The 19,015-nt window shown below is 37.4% G+C and overlaps 1 protein-coding gene across 2 annotated transcripts in view; it reads right to left on the bottom strand.

Annotated features, from left to right (window-relative positions):
- LOC127848074 (rhomboid-related protein 2-like) overlaps positions 1 to 19,015 on the bottom strand; it is a 60,086-nt gene that overhangs the window by 9,779 nt on the left and 31,292 nt on the right. The window contains exon 11 of one of the 2 annotated variants that reach the window (XM_052380367.1): positions 12,518 to 18,547. The exons of the other annotated variant lie outside the window; for it this stretch is intronic. Coding sequence (XP_052236327.1) covers positions 18,378 to 18,547 — 170 coding nt within the window. The 3' untranslated portion in view covers positions 12,518 to 18,377. Of the gene's footprint in view, positions 1 to 12,517; positions 18,548 to 19,015 lie in introns of those variants that run through there. 2 annotated transcript variants of the gene reach the window in all.

Below are 19,015 nucleotides of genomic sequence, written 5' to 3'. Positions count from 1 at the left end.
TTGATAGCAACAACAGTGGTAGCGATTTTGTTAATTGGTTGTTGTTGGGCAATTCAATTTTAATTGTCTACCAGTAGATACAAAAGTTTTTATTTCAGAATTTCTCGGCCCATTTATTTTAGGTTGTTTATTAATTTAACTTTTTTATATTTACTTGTAAAGTTCTAAATTAACAATGGATATGGGAAGTGGATATACCCCACCATTTTTACTGGTAGCCCCAAGAAAAATTCGAGTGAACTACGACACTCCCACTAGATTATGCAATATTCTGGGTGTGGGCAGACAACTGGCACAGGCCATTGTTTTGATACGGGAAAATACGGGAAATTTGTTACCACATACTTTAGAGGCAATTATAGGGCGGCCGCTGACCTTTGGTGACATGACCGAGTTGGATTTTAGTACTAACCCCGCATTATTTAGAGAAGCCCTGGGGTATGGGGATGGGGCGGAACATGTTGGGGAGGGTGGAATGGGGCGGTCAATCGCAAATAGGTCCATGGACCCACACGAAAGGTGGATAGATATGTCTGTGCTCGAGAAGGAGTCGGTAAGTCAGGATCACGAGAGGGCCCAACTAGAAGCCCAAATTTCGGCTCTTGAGGCGGACGTAGCTCAATGGGACGATTTTCTTCCCCAGATTGCAAAGCCTTTGTTCCCAAAGCGTCTGTTGTTACAGCCGGACAATATGATGACAAGCATACCGAAACCGTTTAATGTCGCATCAAGCGTCCCCGCCCCGCCCCCTTTGTTAGGTTTGCCCCAGAGTAGGGACAATGGGCCTACGGGATCCCATCGTGCCTCAAAGGGCCCTCTTGCCCCGAATGGTCTACCTGTCCCAATTCCATCTACCATCACTATTCCCATACCCAGCAATGCACCGGTTTTCAATAATTTGCCCGGACCAAGCAACCCTCCTGGCCCAAGTATTCCCCCGACACAGAAAGATCGGGATGTTCTGACAAAATTGCCTAAGAGCCTGCTATATGATGGGCAGAGCAATTGGTTTGTTTTTCAGAGCAAGTTTGAGCGCTACGCAAGGGTGCAAGATTGGTCTGACGCAGAATGCGCCGATTGCCTTGGTTGGTGTTTGACAGGAAAGGCGGTCGATTTCTATGCATTGCTTACCGAAGGGAGAGGGGCGGTACCTTACGCAGAGCTAATGCAGCGACTGCAGGAGCGTTTTGGCGCCAGGGAGCTTACCGCCACCGCGCAGGGCCGTTTCCACGTTGCCCATCAGGAAGTAGGCGAGTCCCTAGACAATTGGTCAGATCGGGCACTGAAGCTGGCAACAGCGGCGTTTCGTGATCTGCCCTATGCATACGCCGCTGAACAGGCAGTGACGAAGTTTTGTCACGGTTTGATTGACGAGGAGGCCGGCAAGCATGTTAGTCTGCAGTTACCAACATCTATGGGAGATGCGATGAACATGCTGAAGATATATTGCCATGTTCAGTCGGTTTGCGCCGCGGCTCCGAGGTATACCCAGGAGACTGAGCAAGAAGAGTCAATGTGGGTTCACGAGGTGAAGAAAGCACCCACTGCGGATGAGGTCAGTGTGTCGGCGGTCGACAAATTGACCCAGGTGGTCGAGAAGTTGCTGGATGCTGTGGAGAGATTGTCAAACTCTTTTGGAAGTTCGGCCGTTGATCCCTTTGTACGACAACCGGGTAAGCCGTTTCGAAATAAAAAAGGCTATGCCGAATACCCTGTGGAGTGCCCCTACCCAGGGAAGGTCCGGAACCGGTGGTACAACGACCAACGCCAGGTTATGTATCCTGCGGGTGCGGGTGGCGGAGGTTTACGTGGGCATCGGAACCAAAATTCAAAAGTCCGCCCTGAGGGATCGTATCGCGGCAGATATGGTTCCAACTGGGGACATTTCCATGCCATGTCCTTGCCCAACCATAAGGAGAAGGAGCCCGTTGTGGTAGCTGCGACGACTAAGCAGTTGGGCCAACCGGAAGTGGATCATGTAAACCAGCTAGGTCCGGTTTCCCAGTTCTGCATGAAGGTGCAGCATGCCAAGGACGTGCACGATGCAGTTCCCTTGGTGCTGCCAACAGTGCCAGATGTCGTCAGTGATCCAAGGATGGTCATTGGCGAGAGAACTGAAGGAGACCATGGAGATCCTGTGTGCGATGATGAATTTCGCGTGCAGCGCGTTGCGGTTCAGTCTGCGGAGGCGGCTAAAAGCATGGCGACCGACAGGGCCGACCAGGTGGGGGCCAAAATAGCCCAACGAAAAGCTGCTGAAACTACTCCGGCCACCGGAAGGCCAGTCCCTGTCAGACGGGCGACAGAAGTTGCCGCGTGTGACCGCCGTGAGGGCGGCGCATGCGGATGCCGAGTTACCCCAGATGACAGCTGGGAAGGTGGTGTTCGAAGACTTGTTAGGCGTGGTTCCAAAGGGTGGCGACCCTCTAGTTCTCGCCGCTGGGAGCGGTCCCAGCGGTGGAAATTAGGTTGGCGACCACCAGAGCGTCTAACTTCCAAAATCTGTACCGCCTAAAATTGTAAATGGCGAGGTTAATTGTTAGTAACACTAGGAAAACAATGCAAAATACAAAAGACCCCCAATTAAAAAAAAATTACAGTAAAGTTGCAGTGACATTCTATTTGCGGTGTTGATAATGTATTACGGTGTACGCGGAGTATCTCTAGTAGTAACACTTAAAGCAGCAGCAGCAGTAGTAGTAGTAGTAGTAGTAGTAGTAGTAGTAGTAGTAGTAGTGGTAGTGGTAGTAGTAGTAGTAGTAGTGGTAGTAGTAGCAGTAGTAGTAGTAGCAGAAGTAGTAGTAGTAGTAGTAGTAGTAGTAGTAGTAGTAGTTGTAAAAGCTGTTGTTGTGAATATTACATGAAGTACGCGGAGAATAAAAGTAAAAGTTCTCTTAGACATTTTGATAAGTTTGATTAGATTGTTTTGAATATATATATGTCCTATTGTCTCAGTTTAAGCCCAGTCTTTTATTGCAATATTGTTGGAACTATAAAATTGAAATTTATCTGAGCAGTGCTCTGCGAAATGGGGGTTTAATGAATAGGCATAAAGTGTCGTCCCAAATTATCTTGTGCCGTCCGCGCTTAACTTCCTGTAATTTTTGTATAACCGCGCTAAGAAGTGCTTTGCACAGTCACGGATGTGTTTGATTAATTCCCGTGAAGTCTGTTGGTTTTTTTTTTCCTTATGGTCGGGTGTGACATTGTCGGACATTGTCGGACGACCGCTGTCACACCGCACCATCCGATGTGGTAACTACGCAGATGGTGAATAGGAACCCGGTTTCCCCTGTAATACCCCAGTCTTGGCACCTCCGTCACCTTTTATCTTTCCATGTTAAGATTTGTGAGTCGATCTAACTTCAATCACTTCGTCATTGCTGTATCATGTCATTTATTTCCGTAATTTTCTATAAATGAATTTATTTACTACCAACCATATGCCGAGCAATATCGTAGAATTGTGTCGAATGAGTTTGTTTTTTATAGGTCACAGTGCTTGACGACCACTGTCACACTCAATACTGTTGGCCGGAAGTGGTATTTCCCGGAGTTGTTCTTTTAAACAATATTTGCAGGTCTTTTTAAATTTGTGTGTGACCGTGCTTGACGGCAACTGTCTCGTAGCGTCACTTTAATTTTTTGAATGGCCGGAGTTGTTTCCCGGCGCATGTACACTTTTATTGTTTTTATTTTTGTAAAGTACATTATTTCTCAGTGTGATCTCCACATTCTAATACATAAGTGACTGTACTTGTTGGACGAAAGCCAACAAAATGTTTTTTCTTGATTAAGCAATTGTCGGACGATAGCCGACAATAATTTTTTTTTTTATTTTACTAACCGTAAAACGTGATGGAAATTTTCTTATGCAAGAAACATATTGGTCACTAACCGCTAGAATGCAGCGGTCTGTATGTACCCCGCTGGGCAAAGGCAGTCCCGTGCCTGCGGGAGGGGGATCATGGTCCCATTTGAGTCTTTGTCTCTTCTGCCTTGGGTGCGACCGTAGGGCGGCGGCCCAAGAAGAGAAAAGTGGGAGGAATGTAGTGGGTACAATAGTTTTATTTTAGTTGTCTGTTCTTCCATATAATGTCAATGATTATGTTGCAAAATGTACGTTTTCTATATAAAATTAAAAGCAATTATATGTATTATTTGGACAAAAATAAGATTATTTTTATTCTTATATTTTTAACCTTTTTGTCACTTAGATATTATTTTAACGCATTTGTAGTACCTTAGAAAGTTACATTTCTTGTGATTTTTATTTTAATATAATCAAGAGGATTTTTATAACCTTAGAAAGTTAAATTTCTTGTGATTTTTATTGTAATATAACCAAGAGGATTTTTATTGTATATTATGCAGTCACATGCAGAGGGCGTAGGCCTTCTCATTTGGGCTGCGAGGAGATGTATTTGTATGCAGTTATTTTATTTCTTAAAATTTGTGAAAATAGGTTGGAAGGTGGGTACACTTGTCCAATTATTGTGCAGACAAGAAAAGGAGCAAGAGTTACCGGGCCTTATTATGAACTTTTATTTTTAACTCTTTATTAACAAAGATTAAGGCTCATATGCGTTCATATTTGTGCGAAGGTGCTAAACACAAATGGTCATTTAATGGAGATGCATTAACTTTAGTTGTGGTTTATGGCAGGCGTTGCGCCAAAAGAGAGGTCGGACGAAAGCTATGCCTGACTTAGGGGAGTTGGGTCAAGGTGCTTACGCAAGGGGCACTATTACTTCATCGGTGGCGCCGGTACGATTCCTTCGCTGTGTGGCGTCGTCCCAAAAAGACAAAAGTGGGAGGAGTGTTGTGCCGGTGCCCGGTCTACAAAATGCGCACATACCTCGTGATTGGGAACCAGCGACAAATCGGTATAGTGCATGCTGGGCAGCACGAGATAGTACGGTCTCTTGTGCACGGGTGATTGATGCGAGTGGACGTCTTTTCCCAAGTTAAGTATTGCTTGGAGTAATTGTGAGCCTGAGTGAGTAATTGTGAGCCTGAGTATAGGTTATATTGTATTATATTGTACTATATTGTATTTTATGTGTGTTCAACACGTATTTACCTGGAAGGCCATTCCCAGAAGATATAAGTGAGTCTGTGACTGTGTATGTGAGTCTGTGAGTTGCCTGTGATAGTGCCAATGACACGTATTTCCCTGGAAGTGTATTCCCAGAAGTATATGTGTATGTAAGCCGGTGACTGTGTGTTTGAGTACTTGTTTGCCTGGAGGTGTATTCCCAGAAGTATAGTTGCATTCCGTTACGTGTGCCCGACGAAGACGACGAGTATAGCCGACGAGTTCCCTCGACGACGACGAGGACGATTGGTGCCATCCTGACGTGGATTCCGGTTGATGCCCATGTGAGTAGTTTAGTATCTTGTCGTTGCTAGTAATTGCTGTAGTTGTTGTGAAAGAACCCCAAAGAGCTAACCGTGAAAACACTACAACATACTTATTTTGACAGTTGGGTGGCAACTAGTAAAACAACTATTAACATTAATCAGCAAGAGATCGCACTAAATAACAGAAATGACCACGTAGAGATATCATCACTTACCCTATTTCAAATATTTTCCAGCTGAAAATTGTCCCACACACGTCTTTTTTAGTTAAGTTGTATTGTTTTTCTGGAGCCGAAGTGCATCTCACAGAATATCCATCCAACTTCCGTTGTTTTCACTTTCGTTATTAAAAACTCCGTTTAAAAGAATTATTTCTACTTTAAGATTGTTAAAACGATGTATTATTGTATATTATCAATATAATAGTATTCCGTGATGAATTGAACGGAGTAACGTATCGATCTTTCTGTCAGTCTGTAAGCGTACTATTTTATGCGCAATAATAAAGTACATGTGATTCGACAACGATTGTAAACATTGGTGAAATGCTTCTTACATAGTTCTTCTTATGAGTGTTTATGAGGTCTGATCGTGCAGTTTGCAAACATCAACGGAAAGATTACAATCCAATGCATTTGTCATCGTCAACCGTTTGGAATGTCAATTAGGCGATGAGTGAGTTTTTAGCATGTTTCTATTTTATTAATTTAAAAATGGCGAATTATGGAGGTTTCGGCGAAACCCCAGTTCGGCGAATTGATTATAAATAGTAGGTGTTAAACCGGTTCGGCGAAATGATTTATAGTTGATTACGCCTTTATATAACTACTTAATAGGTGTGAATAGATCGATGTACGGCATTGCAAATTGTATATTTTAATTAGCGATATTGTTTTCACACTCATTATAAAGAACGCTTGGCTCAAGTGAGGCTGTCCAATTTCATCACCCGAAAACAGCTCACAGTTTGGTATTTAGTGATGAATGTCATATTATGCTGAGTACTATAAATGCTCGACATGGTCTTTTATGTTTTATTCTAGCCATCATGGCGAATGAATACCCTTGTATAAAATGCTTGAAAAATGTGACTCGGCGTATGCACGCCGTAAGTTGTGACGGTTGTGGTCGGTGGCAGCATCGTAAATGCGACACCGGTATTACATCTGAGCAGTACCGCTTGATGTCAAGTGGACAACTGACCATGGAGTGGTCTTGTGGGGATTGTAATGTGGACAGTGAGGTTCGTCAATTGTCGTCAACAACGGTGTATGACGAAATACCCCCTGATACAAGTATCACTAATTCTCCTATCCGGGAACTGTCCCAAACATACACTGTCCGATCTGATGGTGACTCAGACGTAGTAGAACCAGAAGCGGATAGGATGGAAGAAGTCTCAAATACCATAGATGACCGGTCGTTCGATATATCGAACCGAAATATTGAGCGACCACATGTGTCGCTTGATCAATCACTACCCGATCGACCACTTGATGATGTCATTCCCAACGCGGTACCAACAACGTACGAAGTAGTGGAAAGTGGCAGTAAGCGTGGTGGTCGACTACTCGTGAGCAGTGACGGCTACACATTCAACGCAAGGAAGACACACAGTGGAAGAACGTACTGGACATGTAGTGTGAGAAATAAGCAAGTAACATGCTTCGCTAGTGTAAAACAGTTTGGCGACATGTTTACAGCCAGTCTAAATGGACATACACATCCCGCAGATCCAGGGGCATATAAAAAATCCCGACACAACAACTGATGCCATCCACGACGAAGATTGTTAAACCTTTATGTACCATATATATAATATATAGAGATCAATAATATATGGTTTAATATGAAGGTGTATTAATAATGAAATGTATTTTGTGACATATTATTTATGAATTTAGACTAATATATTGCCATAGATTATATTTTATGTGTGACATGTACTATGTACAATTTTGTGAATGATAAATGTGTTTGGCTTTTCATGTGCTACTTTTATGTATTAAGTATTTATATATGTATTTTCATTACAATATAACAGAAATACAATGAAAATTTATGATTTGATTTAGAAAATGTATTATGAGATTATGTGCCGGACTATGTTATTGTTATGTAAAATTAAATAAAAGTATAAAAGTATAAATGTTGTTGTTAATTGGTCTAATTATTTGAGGAATGTGTCACTTGTGAAGAAGGACCCATTTGGTTAGGGATGTTTACTCAAAAAACATGACATTTCACACCTGGCATAGGTGAGGAATTTCGAGTTGTTGAGCACCAGACAGTGTCATTAGTCTTCATTAGAGATACTGTAACCATTGCATAAGGTTCATTTCATTTTAGCTTTATCATTTTATTTTTGCTATTGGAAATAAAAAAATTTATGAATGTGAACAAAATTTCAATTATAATTCTAATTGAGATTTTTTTTTAAATTTTTTACATGGAATTTTGATTGCTACATTTTCATATTTAAATAATTTAGCAATATTTTACTTAGTAAGAACTGAGTTACTGAGTTTTATTTAACATTTTTTTTTGGTTCTTAACATTACATTATGAATTGCAATAACAAAATTGATATAACATATAATTCAGCAATATTTTACTTAGTAAGAACTGAGTTACTAAGTTAATCAGTTTTATTGAACTTTTTTTCCAAATTGTCAAAACTTTTCTGATAGCAAGAAATAAGTAATTGATCTGCTAACGGGCAACACAATAGTGTTTGCTATCACTTCGCCGACAATTGGAATGTGATAGCAATGCTGTAGATCGATCTATTCACACCTATTTAGTAGTTATGTAAAGGCGTAATTAACTATAAATCATTTCGCCGAACCGGTTTAACACCTACTATTTATAATCAAATCGCCGAACTGGGGTTTCGCCGAAACCTCCAGTAACCAAAATGGCTGCCCCCATGGTGATGAAATAACATGTGTTCGAGTTTTGATATTTCTAGATATGCAATTTTTTTTTACTATTTAAGCGCAACTTGCCCTCGTGGCACTCTTCCTTTAGTCAAATTTTAGTTCAATGCTAGGGGTCCCACATTTTTCAAAATGAAGCCTCTACATGAACCTAGAGCATAGAGAATATCATAATTGGCCTGAAATGACAACGAACAATTATTCTCGTAATTGTGTAAAAACACAAACCATATATATATATATATATATATATATATATATATATATATATATATATATATATATATATAATATAAATAAATAAATATATATATATATATATATATATATATATATATATATATATATATATATATATATATATATAAATTAAGTCGATTTTAGTACAAATTTAATTTCAAATCCATTAATACTTACCAAATATACTCGCCTATTGACACAAAGCAAGCCAAGCTAACGGTATACAGATAACGATGTAAACATTTTGTGTTTTGTAAACGGAATCGAATAAAAGCAGTATATAATGAAATAATACATCAATCTCAGCAAAGAACTTTATGTAACTGGAACCAAGATAGCTTGATTAAATCCCTGCCGTTAGATAACCATCCAAATATGATATCCGAGCCACTTGGTACAATAATGTTCCCGTTGTTAACCCATGTATGCCTAGTGGACTCTCCCATCCTTGGATCAATTTATTTCCAAAATTAGGGATGTCTAGTATATTTATTTCTATATTTAGAATATTTTTACAGAAATTCCTTTAAGCAAACAGCGTAGACCCAGATGAGACGCCGCATTATGCGGCGTCTCATCTGGGTCTACGCTGTTTGCCAAGGCATTTTTTTCTAGACGCTAGGCATAAATGGGTTAATTTTGGTTAATTCATGTTTTTATTATGAATCTAAACCTACACACTATTTTCAAAATGTAAAAGAAAATGATAGAACTTTTAATAATATAAAACTTAAACAAAAGAAATTAAATACTTTCAGATATGGAATGATTTTCTTGTGATGGCAGAGATTGTGTGTGTGAGAGTATGGAACGATAACTCTGTGTGGAGATTGATAATACATCTGTTTCAATCATTAAGCCATCATTCGCGATCATTGACACGAAATCAAACGATAACCTCGTCAGTATTTACTGTTCTGTAAACAAATTCGACCTTTTCTCATAATGTATAGCATACGAATACCAGAGAAGTAGATATCTACGCCTCTGCGAATACCAACATAATTCAATTTTGTTTAGACATTATTGAGTTGTAACTTTGAAACGATAAAAACACGACATCACTAATAAACAATTTTCCATGTAACTCTCGAGTTTGTGTCAACAATTTACTTAATGGAATAAATGGATAGAACTGAGATATCGAGGGAATCTATTTCAAAGTTTAACACCGTCGGGTCGCTTCCACAAGCACCTTTGAAACACGTACAAGGATAACAGACTTTCATCCCTTATCCAATCTTTCAATACCGGTAGGTAGAAGTGCTGCGACAAACTCTATCCTAACATAATGCCGCCCGAGTCGCATAACAACCTTATAAACTTCGAAATTAACACATATCCGGAGTGTCCAAATGTTAAATAGCCCCATTATAAAGCATTCGTAACCATTTTTGATGTGTTTTTAGAGTAAATTAAGCAGAGGTGATTGCATTTTTTTTTAACGCGCGCCACATTTAGGTTACGATGCAATTTTAGTAGAATAATTATTGCTCAGCAACAACTTTTATGATTGGTTATTTTCAATAATTCTTTCCGTTTACTTTGAGTCTTACAAATGCCCTATATTTAAAGAACACAATGCTAACAAAGAGATTTTTTCGAGCTTCAAATTCAGTCGTAAATTATTCCTTATCTAAGTCACCAGAAAAAACTGACTCATGAGCACATATCATTTATATGATCTGACAAAATACTACGACTAAACGAAATGGAAATGTATATATTTATTGTAAGATAAAATATCTAAAACATACAGGTGCAATGTATTAAGGCACAGATTTGTATTGAAATAAACAATTTATATAAATGTATTTATATATATATATAATAAAAAGCAGTCAAATAATCAATCTTATTTTTTAATTTCAACGTACATGTAAATCAGCTCATTTAATGACACAATCACATCAGATCACTTTGAAGAGGTAAATGTAAACAGTAGCAATAGTTAAACGAACATTCATCATTTTTCTAGTTTTTTTAATATTTACAATAAAATCTTTAAGAAAAAATGATATTTTGATAAAGGGATGTTTGCATTAAAAATGGTTATGCTGACACACTATTTTATTTAAAAAAGCTTCATGAAATAGATTACAGTATTTCCGACTCTGGTGCAAATACAATCTACACAAGTTATCAACAAAAGTGTGAACGAGTATGTGTTCGAAGGAAAAGTATGCCTGCACTAAATGTCACTGGGCACAGAAAAAAGGTATGTGACAAGACATTATTTTTAAACAGTTAACACAGCAGGAGTGCACCTATCCTGTTTAATTGTTTACAGAAATAAAGCTTATTTCACAATTGTGACCTTGACCCTTAAAGAAGCACCAGGTCATAGAAATAAATAACAAGAGCACCGCCTTGCGGCTGCAGACCGCTCATCTATTTTTCTTTTAAAAGGTGTAGGGACCTATCTCAATTGCAATCACAAAAGAGAGGGGGTGGAGTGAAGAGGGGTGTATAGTGTGGGGGTGTGGTCATTTATAACATTATCTTCCAAAAATGCAAAAAAAAATGCAATTTTTTTTTCATTTTTTTTTGGGGGGGGGGGGATTCTTGGGTGGGATGGTTGGACGGTATTTCAAAATACAGTGATAAAAAAAATATTTGCCCCCTATTGCGCCGCTTTGATTTTTTTATTTTTTTATTTTTTAACTTTGACCTTGAAGGATGACATTGACCTTGAACTTCCACCACTCAAAATGTGCAGCTTTATGAGAAGGCGGCTTTGAAATATTATTTTTTTACCTTTGACCTTGAAGGATTAAATTGACCTTGAAGGATGACCTTGACCTTGAACTTCCACCACTCAAAATGTGCAGCTTCATGATAACGCTGCTTTGAAATTATTATTTTTTTGACCTTTGACCTTGAAGGATGACCTTGACATTGAAGAATGACCTTGACCTTGAACTTTCACCACTCAAAATGTGCAGCTTCATAAGAACACCGCTTTGAATTTTTTTATTGATTTTTTGACCTTTGACTTTGAAGGATGACCATGACCTCGAGGGATGACCTTGACCTTGAACTTCCACCACTCAAAATGTGCAGCTTCATGAGAACGCCGCTTTGAACAAAAAAAAGACCTTGAAGGATGACCTTGACCTTGAACTCCACCACTCAAAATGTGCAGGTTCATGATAGCGCCGCTTCGATTTTTTTATATTTTGTTTGACCTTTGACCTTGAAGGATGACCTTGCCCTTGAAGGGTGACCTTGGCCTTGAACCTACACCACTTAAAATGAGCAGCTTCATGAAACGCCGCTTTCAATTAATTTTTTTTACCTTTGACCTTGAAGAATAACCTTGACCTTGAAAAATGACCTTGACCTTGAACTTCCACCACTCAATATGTGCAGCTTCATGATAACGCCGCTTTTAAATTTTGTATTTGTTTTTTAACCTTTGACCTTGAAGGATGACCTTGACCTTGATTGATGACCTTGAACTTCCACCACTCAAAATGTGCAGCTTCATGAGAACATTGCTTTGATTTTATTTTATGACATTGAACGATGACCTTAAAGGATGACCTTGACCTTGAACTTCCACCACTCAAAATGTGCAGCTTCATGAGATACACATACCCGGTACATGCCAAATATCAAGTTGCTATCTTCAATATTGAAAAAGTTATGGCCAATGTTAAAGTTTTCGGACAGACAGACACCATAAATTTGACATTTGACCTTAAAGGATGACCTTGACCTTTCACCACTCAGAATGTGCAACTCCATGAGATACACATGCATGCCAAATATCAAGTTGCTATCTTAAAAAGTGAATAAGTTATGGCAAATGTTAAAGTTTTTTTTTGACGGACAGACAGACTGACTGACATACTGACGGACAGTTCAACTGCTATATGCCACCCTACCGGGGGGTGAGGGTGTGGTGGTTATTTGTTAGATGATCTTTAATTAAAAAAAACAATGGGGGGGTATTGAGGGGGGGGGGATTCGGGAGGGATTCGGGGGGGGGGGGCGGGGGCGTGGGGGATGGTTTGGACGGAGTCAATTGTGATTTGTCAGGTAAGATTTGTTTTGTCAAAGTATCAATCAAATCTAATCATAAATAAAGAAGTTATGGCAATTTTAGCAAAATTTAATAATTTGACCTTGAGAGTCAAGGTCATTCAAAGGTCAAGGTAAAATTCAACTTGCCAGGTACAGTACCCTCATGATAGCATGAAAGTATTTAAAGTTTAAAAGCAATAGCCTTGATACTTTAGAAGTAAAGTGGATCTAAACACAAAATGTAACCATATATTCAAAGTTACTAAGTCAAAAAAGGGCCATAATTCCATAAAAAAGGCAATCAGAGTTATGCAACTTGTCCTTTACTGTCCCCTTATGATAGTTTGCGAGTGTTCCAAGTATGAAAGCAATATCTATGATACTTTAGGGGTAAAGTGGACCAAAACACAAAACTTAACCAAATTTTCAAGTATAAAGGGCCATAATTGCGTCAAAATGCCAGTCAGAGTTACATAACTTTGCCTGCACAGTCCCCTTACGATAGTAAGTGTTGCAAGTATGAAAGCAATACCTTTGATACTTTAGGAAAAAAGTGGACCTAAACAAAAACTTAACCAAATTTTAAATTTTCTAAGTATAAAAAGGGCACATAATTCTGTCAAAATGCCAGTCAGAGTTACATAACTTTGCCTGCACAGTCCCCTTATGATAGTTAGTAAGTGTTGCACGTATGAAAGCAATAGCCTAATAGGAATTAAATGGACCTAAACACAAAACTTAACAAAAATTTTCAATTTTCTAAGTATAAAAAGGGCACATAATTCTGTAAAAATGCAAGCCAGAGTTAACTTACTTTGCCTGCCCAGTCCCCTCATAATAGTAAGTAAGTGTACCAAGTTTGAATGCAATAGCATTGATACTATGAGAAAAGTGTACCTAAACGCAAAACTTAACCGGACGCCGACGCCAAGGTGATGACAATAGCTCATTTTTTTTTCAAAAAAATAGATGAGCTAAAAAGGCAAACGCACGATAAAGAAAGAGGACTTGCAGTCAAATAAAAACCTTATATCACTATTATGATAAATGACTATGAAATAACTTGTCCAAAACGACCTTGACCTTTAAGCGAGTAACATGTTGGTTGCACTCGACACGTTGTCTTGATATGATGATTATTAGTGAGCATTTATGTCGTAATAGCACAGTGCAGTTTAAAATTCAGATTGGTACACAAGGAATAGGCAAAACACAAGGTGTTTGCTGCGACCCTGAGCAAGTAGCATGGTTTTGCACACAACACTTTGTCTTGATATACTGATCATTTGCGCCAATTGATTATGAAATCCTATAATCTACAATGACCTTAAGGGCTGGACACGAACATGCACTTCCAAACTATCGGCAGGAAAAATATATGAAACATTTTAATGTGCAATAATCGTTGATTTGACAAAGTTATTGACCCGACACATAGGTGTACTTTGAATATTGCCATAACAGGAATATGCACTCATTTCAAGTGTCCACTTTGACCTTAACATTTAAGCGAGTATTAGGGCTTTGCAGGCAACATTTCATGTTACCAGTTAGATACTTTGTGGCAATACAACTGAACAGCCTTACTTTTCTATCAGTATTATTCACTCTCTTGTAAAAAAAAACCCAGACAACTCAGGATAAACTTCAGTTTTGATTTTGTGGATTAAAGAAAATATTATAGAACTCTATTGTGAGCTCATATTTTCCAAAATATGACAGTGCCAATAAAAGCCAACATATACAATACATTCAAGATCAGCCTCTGAATATTGCAGGATACTTTGAAACTGCACGACCATTTATGTAAATAAAACAATATGATTAAACTGCAAGGGCAATAACATTTGAATTCTCCAAATATTGATTAATATTAAAAATATAGCTAAGCCTCTACTTGTAAACAATATTTGGAAATGTTAATGGGACTTATTCTCAGTTTGGAAAAATTGGAATTTTTACAATAATTGCCATATATTCAAATAAGAATTCATACATTATGTTTAAACATGTGAAATCACATTTCAGATTAAGACAAACGTAAAAAAAATTGGGTTCATGAATGTATAATTGTTGTTCAAAATCGGTAAAAGAATACAGCATTTGTAATTCTTTTCCTTGATGATTTGGAAATTCCCTGTTGAACTAATTTTAATTTATACTTCCTTGTTAGGTACCGGTATTTGCTATTAAAAACTTACTAGCTGTTGTAATTAGTTAGGATTATAAAAAGCATTATACATAATTCAGTATACATACATAATAAAACGAATCAAAATTGCTAACAGCAGTGAACACATTTCTTTAAAAAAAATGATGTAAAAATAAAACTAAAAATACTAAAAATTTAAAACTTAGGTTAATAAAATTGCAAAAGCTCTCTAGTACAACACAGAAATATGTAATTATATAATATATTACTGACAGATATACACATGATATGAACAACAAGCTCACACATGCTTATGCATTTTTACATTTTTAAAACCATATGTAATATTTACTTCGTGAAAGAAAAACTGATCACTTTTACATTTTTGATTAAAATATAATATTATTTGATTCATTTTTTATTATAACAAAGTAATTATAGAAATCAGTAGAAACATACACAGACATTTTTGGCAAAAACACAGTATTTTTATCACACAAATCATTACTTGACTTACTTGAGTAAAAATGAACAAGAGAAGTGAAAGTGCAAATTTACGAACAGTGCTTTGAGTCCATTTAAATTAAAACTATCAAATACAAAATAACATAAACACACATATCCTCATGCAATAACTTCTGAAATAAAAATCATTAATAATAAAACACTGAATTATGAGAGCATAGATCACTACAAGTGGATCTGCAATCACTACAAGTGGATCTGCAATCACTACAAGTGGATCTGCAATCACTTCAAGTGGATCTGCAGATTGTAACATGAATATAAACATTGAAAATCCAAGATCTTAAAAATACAGAACTTACAAGCAATAGAAATAATAAAATGAATTTTTTGAATCAGTAGCAGTGGCTGACGTTTTCATATGAGTACTTACTAAGTCTGACTAACTGATACACAAACAATTAAATCATCCTGAAATCACTTGAAAATCTGATGGCGCAAACACATTATTATCTTATTTTATTTAAGGTCAGTCTTGGCTCCATTACATTTGCCATTAGCAATCTGTCTGCAATTAGAAATAACAGGAACACAAAAAACACAATGAAGCAAAAAATCTCATATAAGGCAAAACTATATCCAAATGATTTGCACATAGTGGTATCAATTATTAAACAAGAGGGCCAAGATGGCACTAGTTCGCTCACCTTTTTTACAAGGCCTTGTTCATTGCTCAGTTAAAAATTCAGTACTCTAGAGCATATTAGATTGGTTCTCTTCTGTTTACTTTTGCAGTGTGAGCATATAATTAATTATGATTGAGTACTGTCTATTTGCGTGGGTTTTTTGCATGCAAACATTTGTAAGTAAAGCTAATTCTACATGTGTTTACTAGGTTTTTATAAGATTTGGACCTCCTGACCAAGATTTTGACCCCACATGACCCTATGTCAAACTTTGCATAGATATCATCAAGAAAAACATCCTGGTCAAGTATCATCATTATTGGACCAAACCTATGGCTTCTAGTGTGTTTACAAGGTATCATCGGGACAAATCTTCTGACCAAGTTTCATGCAGATTGAACAAGAAATGTGCCCTCTAGGGTGTTTACAAGGTTTCTCTTTAGACAAATAAGGAAAACTGCTCCGCCCACTGGCGAGCATGTTTTTCAATGGACCAGAACCACTTTTGAACTCAACCAAGATATCATTAAGACAACAATTTGACAAAGTAACATGAAGATTGGGCATGAAATGCGATTTCTACAGTGTTTACAAGGTTTTTCTTTTTTTTTACCTAGTGACCTAGTTTTTGACCCAGCATGACCCAGTTTCGAACTCGATCGAGGTATAATTGTGACAAATCTTCTGACTAAGTTTCATGAAGAGTGGACAAGAAATATGGCCTCTAGAGTGTTTACAAGGTTTCTCAATAGCAAAATAAGGAAAACTGCCCCGCCCACTGGCTGCTATGTTTTTCAACGGACCGGAACCACTTTTGAACTCAACCAAGATATTGTTAAGACAAACATTTTGACAAAGTTACATGAAGATTGGACATGAAATGTGACTTCTACAGTGTTTACAAGGTTTTTCTTTTTTTTTTACCTAGTGACCTAGTTTTTGACCTGGAACGACCCAGTTTCAAACTCGACCCAGATTTCATTAGGACAAAGCTTCTGCCCAAGTTTCATGAAGATCAGACAAGAAATGTGGCCTCTAGAGTATTTCAAACAAATGTGGACAGACGGACAGACGTCAGACAAAGACTGATCACAAAAGCTCACCTGAGCAATCAGGTGAGCTAAAAAAACTTAACACAAACAAAAAAGTACTATCCTAGTTATCCCTGATAATCTAAGGGCAAGTAATAGCATAAAATGCAAACCCCCCAAAGAACAAACAACAAATGATCCTTGTTTGCAAAAACTGGGCTAAATAACATGTTCATAAAGTGTCAACCCAGATAAGCCTGTGCAGTCTGCACATGATTATCAGACACAACACTTTACACCTTACAGGATTTTTCATTTTAAAGGGAGATTATACGATTTTTATAAGTGTTAAATTGTAATATATTGATAAAAATATGTTACAATAACACAAAATAGGTAAGAAAAATGATGCATTGAACACGAATTTCTTAAAATGCAGCGAAGACAAATTACTGTAGCACCCCAAGCCGATTGTGTCGAAGATATTTTGTACATATTTTCCTACAATAACCGAAGAATTCTTCTTTTTATTAGGATCAGAGTGAGTGTTCGTGTGTCGTATGAATAGATATTGTTGCAGGAAATTAAAATGATCCGTAAAACTAAAAATAGATTCACATTGTACATGCATGCTATACATGCTGGCCAATTCGACTATACAGACATTTTCGATTTCAGAATTAAATATCTGGCTTATTTTGCATTTTTCGACACATGTTCTTCTTAACTTTTATTTTAATTTATATTTCAATATATGTACAAGTTTTTTTTACATATTTTATATAAATTCATAAATATTGACAAAATCGTATAATCTCCCTTTAAAAGTCACTTCTGAGCAAACATCAAGATCAAGGAAGAAAGTGTCATATCTGATTACCTGTGCCAACTGCACAGTCTCATCTGGAATGACACTTTATGCACATGCATTAAGTCCAGTTTTCCTATAATGAGGCTCAAATTATTATACTAGTCATCCCTAGTTCGGAAAATCCAATTAAGGCAGGTGTGATCACCAAGTAGCCTGTGCAAGGCTTTACGCACATGCATTTAACCCAGTTTTTCCAAGATGAGGCTCAAATTATTATTCAAGTCATCCCTTATTGCCAAACTCCAATTACCAGTAAGGCAGAAAGTGTCATCACCAAGTAGCCTGCGCGAGGCTTAATGAACATGCGCTAAACCCATTCATGCCTAGCGTCTAGAAAAAAGGCCTTGGCAAACAGCTTAGACCCAGATGAGACGCCGCATGATGCATAATGCGGCGTCTCTGCTAGGTCTGTGCTGTTTGCTTAAAGGAATTTCTGTAAGAAATATTCTAAATATAGAAATCAATATACAAGACATCCCTAATTTTGGAAATAAATTGATCCAATATAGAAGGATGGGAGATTCCATTAGGTTTAAATGAGTTAACTCATTTTTAGAAGACTAAGGGGCTTAAATTATAATTATAGTCATCCCTTGTTCTCTAAGGGCAGCAAGGTTCCCAGTCAGTCTCTGGGTATCCATTGTAGAGGCCATTGAAGAAGACCGCAATGGACACAAACACCAGGAACACAGCCAGCGTCACCCAACCCAGCGTCTTCTCCCACGGCTTCTCGTTTATGTTCTTCATCACTACGATACCCAGGAACAAGCCTATGCAAGTAGAGAATCAATAAGGCATATAAAAAAGCGTGAAGAAAATGGTTAGGATAATAAAATATATGTATCAACCCTTTACCAGTTAGATACGTATTATGACGCATTTGTAGTCCCTTAGAAAGTTTAATTCAATGTAAGACCTTTCTTACTAGATTCAAGTTTTAAATGTTTCATTTCCAACCCTTAGTTACTGATGAGCAGCAAACAACATAAAACCTGAACAGACTGCTAGTTACTTGCAGACTGTTCTGGTTTTATGCTGGTTGCAAAAGCCATTTTCAATTTGCTTCTTATAGAGAAGGGGGTTACAGTAAGTAAACATTATGAATTCAGCACAAACAGGCCAGTGCATAGTTGAAAAATGTGATGATTTGAATTTTTCTGAATATCATGAACCAGTTTTGGTATATACAAACAGCCTGAAGAAAATGGTAATGAAAATAAAATATGTACCATTGACAG

The sequence above is a fragment of the Dreissena polymorpha genome, chromosome 10 (assembly GCF_020536995.1).
Source record: "Dreissena polymorpha isolate Duluth1 chromosome 10, UMN_Dpol_1.0, whole genome shotgun sequence".
Taxonomy (NCBI): domain Eukaryota; kingdom Metazoa; phylum Mollusca; class Bivalvia; order Myida; family Dreissenidae; genus Dreissena; species Dreissena polymorpha.
Note: the sequence above shows the minus strand (reverse complement) of the source record. Positions and strands in the feature narration are given on the sequence as shown.